Source organism: Alosa sapidissima, chromosome 10, assembly GCF_018492685.1.
Source record: "Alosa sapidissima isolate fAloSap1 chromosome 10, fAloSap1.pri, whole genome shotgun sequence".
Classification (NCBI taxonomy): Eukaryota; Metazoa; Chordata; class Actinopteri; order Clupeiformes; family Clupeidae; genus Alosa; species Alosa sapidissima.
Window position 1 is genome coordinate 36,769,647 of NC_055966.1, and position 2,500 is coordinate 36,772,146.

General features: G+C 43.6%; 1 protein-coding gene across 1 annotated transcript in view; it reads left to right on the top strand.

The window, feature by feature from the left end:
* The window catches only part of clcn1b (chloride channel, voltage-sensitive 1b), a 45,507-nt gene that overhangs the window by 35,287 nt on the left and 7,720 nt on the right, over positions 1-2,500 (top strand). The window contains exons 13-15 of the mRNA XM_042105895.1: positions 1,643-1,712; positions 1,935-2,045; positions 2,384-2,500. The exon at positions 2,384-2,500 is cut by the window's right edge and continues 97 nt beyond it. Of these exons, the coding sequence (XP_041961829.1) occupies positions 1,643-1,712; positions 1,935-2,045; positions 2,384-2,500 (298 nt within the window). The remainder of the gene's footprint in view (positions 1-1,642; positions 1,713-1,934; positions 2,046-2,383) is intronic.

Sequence of the window (2,500 nt, forward strand, 5' to 3'; positions counted from 1 at the left end):
CACGCCATATGGCAACTGTGGCAAGGAAAAACTCCCATATTCCAGGAAGAAACCTTGAGCAGAATCTGACTTAATAGGGGGAGCCCATCTGCTTCTGGCTGGCTGCGCCCTCCAATAGCAGCAGATGTAGAATAATCTAAAAAAAAGTAGTCTACAGGATAAGATGAGTTAACTAAAAGCTTTCCTGTACAGGTATGTTTTCAGATCTTTTTAAAAAATATTTACTGAACTCGCCTGCTTGATGTACAGAGGCAGGGTGCTCCATAGTTTGGGGGCATAATGGATAAAAGCAGCTTCTCCACTTTGTTTGTGGAGCACTTTGGGTACGATTAAAAGATTAGAATTGGATGATCTAAGTTTCCTTTGTGGTTGATAAGATATTAAAAGCTCAGAGATATATGAAGGTGCTATGCCATTCAGAGCTTTGTAAGTAATTAACATAACCTTAAAATCAATTCTATAGGAAATAGGGAGCCAGTGCAGTTCAGCCAACACAGGGGTGATGTGTTCTCTCTTCTTGGTCTTAGTTAAAAGCCGCAGAGTTCTGTATGAGTGCCAATTTCTTTAGATGTTTTTTGGGAAGACCAGTGAAAAGTGCATTGCAGTAGTCTAACCTGCTAGTGATAAAGGCGTGAATTAGTTTTTCTGCATCTTGTTGAGTTAAAAAGGGCCTTTTTCAAGTGGAAATAGGCTGTCTGAGTAACTTTACTGATATGGGGCTTAAAACTTAACTCTGCATCTAAGATGACACCGAGGCTTGTTACTTTTGGTTTGACCTGGTGCGCCAAGTTCCCCAGATTACTAAGAACAATATCTCACTATAGTTTTGGTCCAACCAAAAGTACCTCTGTTTTGTCATCATTTAGTTTCAACATTTTTTTGCTCATCCACTGATTAATGGAGGTTAGTCATGCAGTGAGGGAGCAAAGGCCATCTGGGTTAGTTGGCTCCACAGAAATATACAATTGGGTATCATCTGCGTAGCTGTGGAAGTTTACATTATGCTGACTTATGACGTTTCCCAACGGAAGCATATATAGGGAAAATAGCAGGGGACCAAGGCAACTCCCCTGGGCCACACCAAAAGGCAAGTCATGTTTTTTCAGACACATGACACACACACAAAATCACATGCACAAACACACACACCCATACACACAAACACATAAGACTGACACTTACACAGTGAAGAACTAAAAGTAGCTGTGCAGAATCAGTGTATAATTTATGGCTTTCCATTTTAAATAACACTCTCTCAGAAAGACAGGTTAACACACTGGTCTCACAAGTGTATGTATGTCTGTGTGTGTGTGTGTGTGTGTGTGTGGGTGCGTGGGTGTGTGTGTGTGTGTGTTTTGTGTCATTGTGCTGCAGCTGTATCTGTAAGTGGTTTATGCAGTGAACAGCCTTTCCACAACAGTCTTGACCTTCATCTGACCTTAGCTCAGAGCCCAGATGCTCTCTCCTCCTGCACCACACCAAACATGGCAACAATCTGTGTGTGTGTGTGTGTGTGTGTGTGTGTGTGTGTGTGTCTGTCCATGTGTGAAAGAAGAGTGTATTAACATGACTGTTGCTGAAACACATTACCTCATGGCTTGTTCTAACATAGACTATGTGACTTGTTCTCACTCTGTCATAGTTCTGGATGTCTGCCGTTTCCACGACGATGCCCATTCCGTCCGGTGCTTTTATGCCCGTCTTCATTCTGGGTATGTGATGCTGATTTGAAATGATGTTGGAATTTCATGTTGTCTTTTGCGTACACTAGTCATTTGCAAGTCATGAATGTGACTACTGTTGCAAATTTAGTGAAACAGTGTCTTTCACACACACACACACACACACACACAAACACACACACACACACATACTCATTCGCTCACTCTCTACCTCCCTCTCTCTCCCTCACACACACACACACACACTTGCAGGAGCAGCATTTGGTCGGCTGGTGGGAGAGATCATGGCTACTCTCTTCCCGAATGGGATTCTTTTTGACGGGATCGTCTACCGCATCTTGCCCGGAGGCTATGCTGTCATAGGTCAGCTGGGCTCGTCTGCTACTCCTCCCTCATCTCTCATCTCTCATCTCTCAAGCCCTCCACTCTCCTCTTCTCTCCTCCTTTCCTCTCTTCTCCTCTCACTCAACCTCTCTTCTCTCCCTTCTTTTATCATACTCTTCTAAATCATACTGTCACGTGTGAGTTATCACACTGCACTGCTGTTTTTAAACTTTGTCTTTTGTTTCTCATTTTATTTGAGTTTGACCAAGTGCTGTTTTTTTTCTCAAACATTTTAATTTGCTTCACATCTTTTCTTTTTCATCTCTCTCTCTCTCTCTCTCTCTCGTCCTCCCTTCACCACTACTTTGCTCTGTCAGGTGCCGCCGCTTTGACTGGTGCGGTCACGCACACAGTCTCCACAGCGGTCATCTGCTTCGAGTTGACCGGTCAGATCTCACACATCCTGCCCATGATGGTGGCAGTGATCCTGGCCA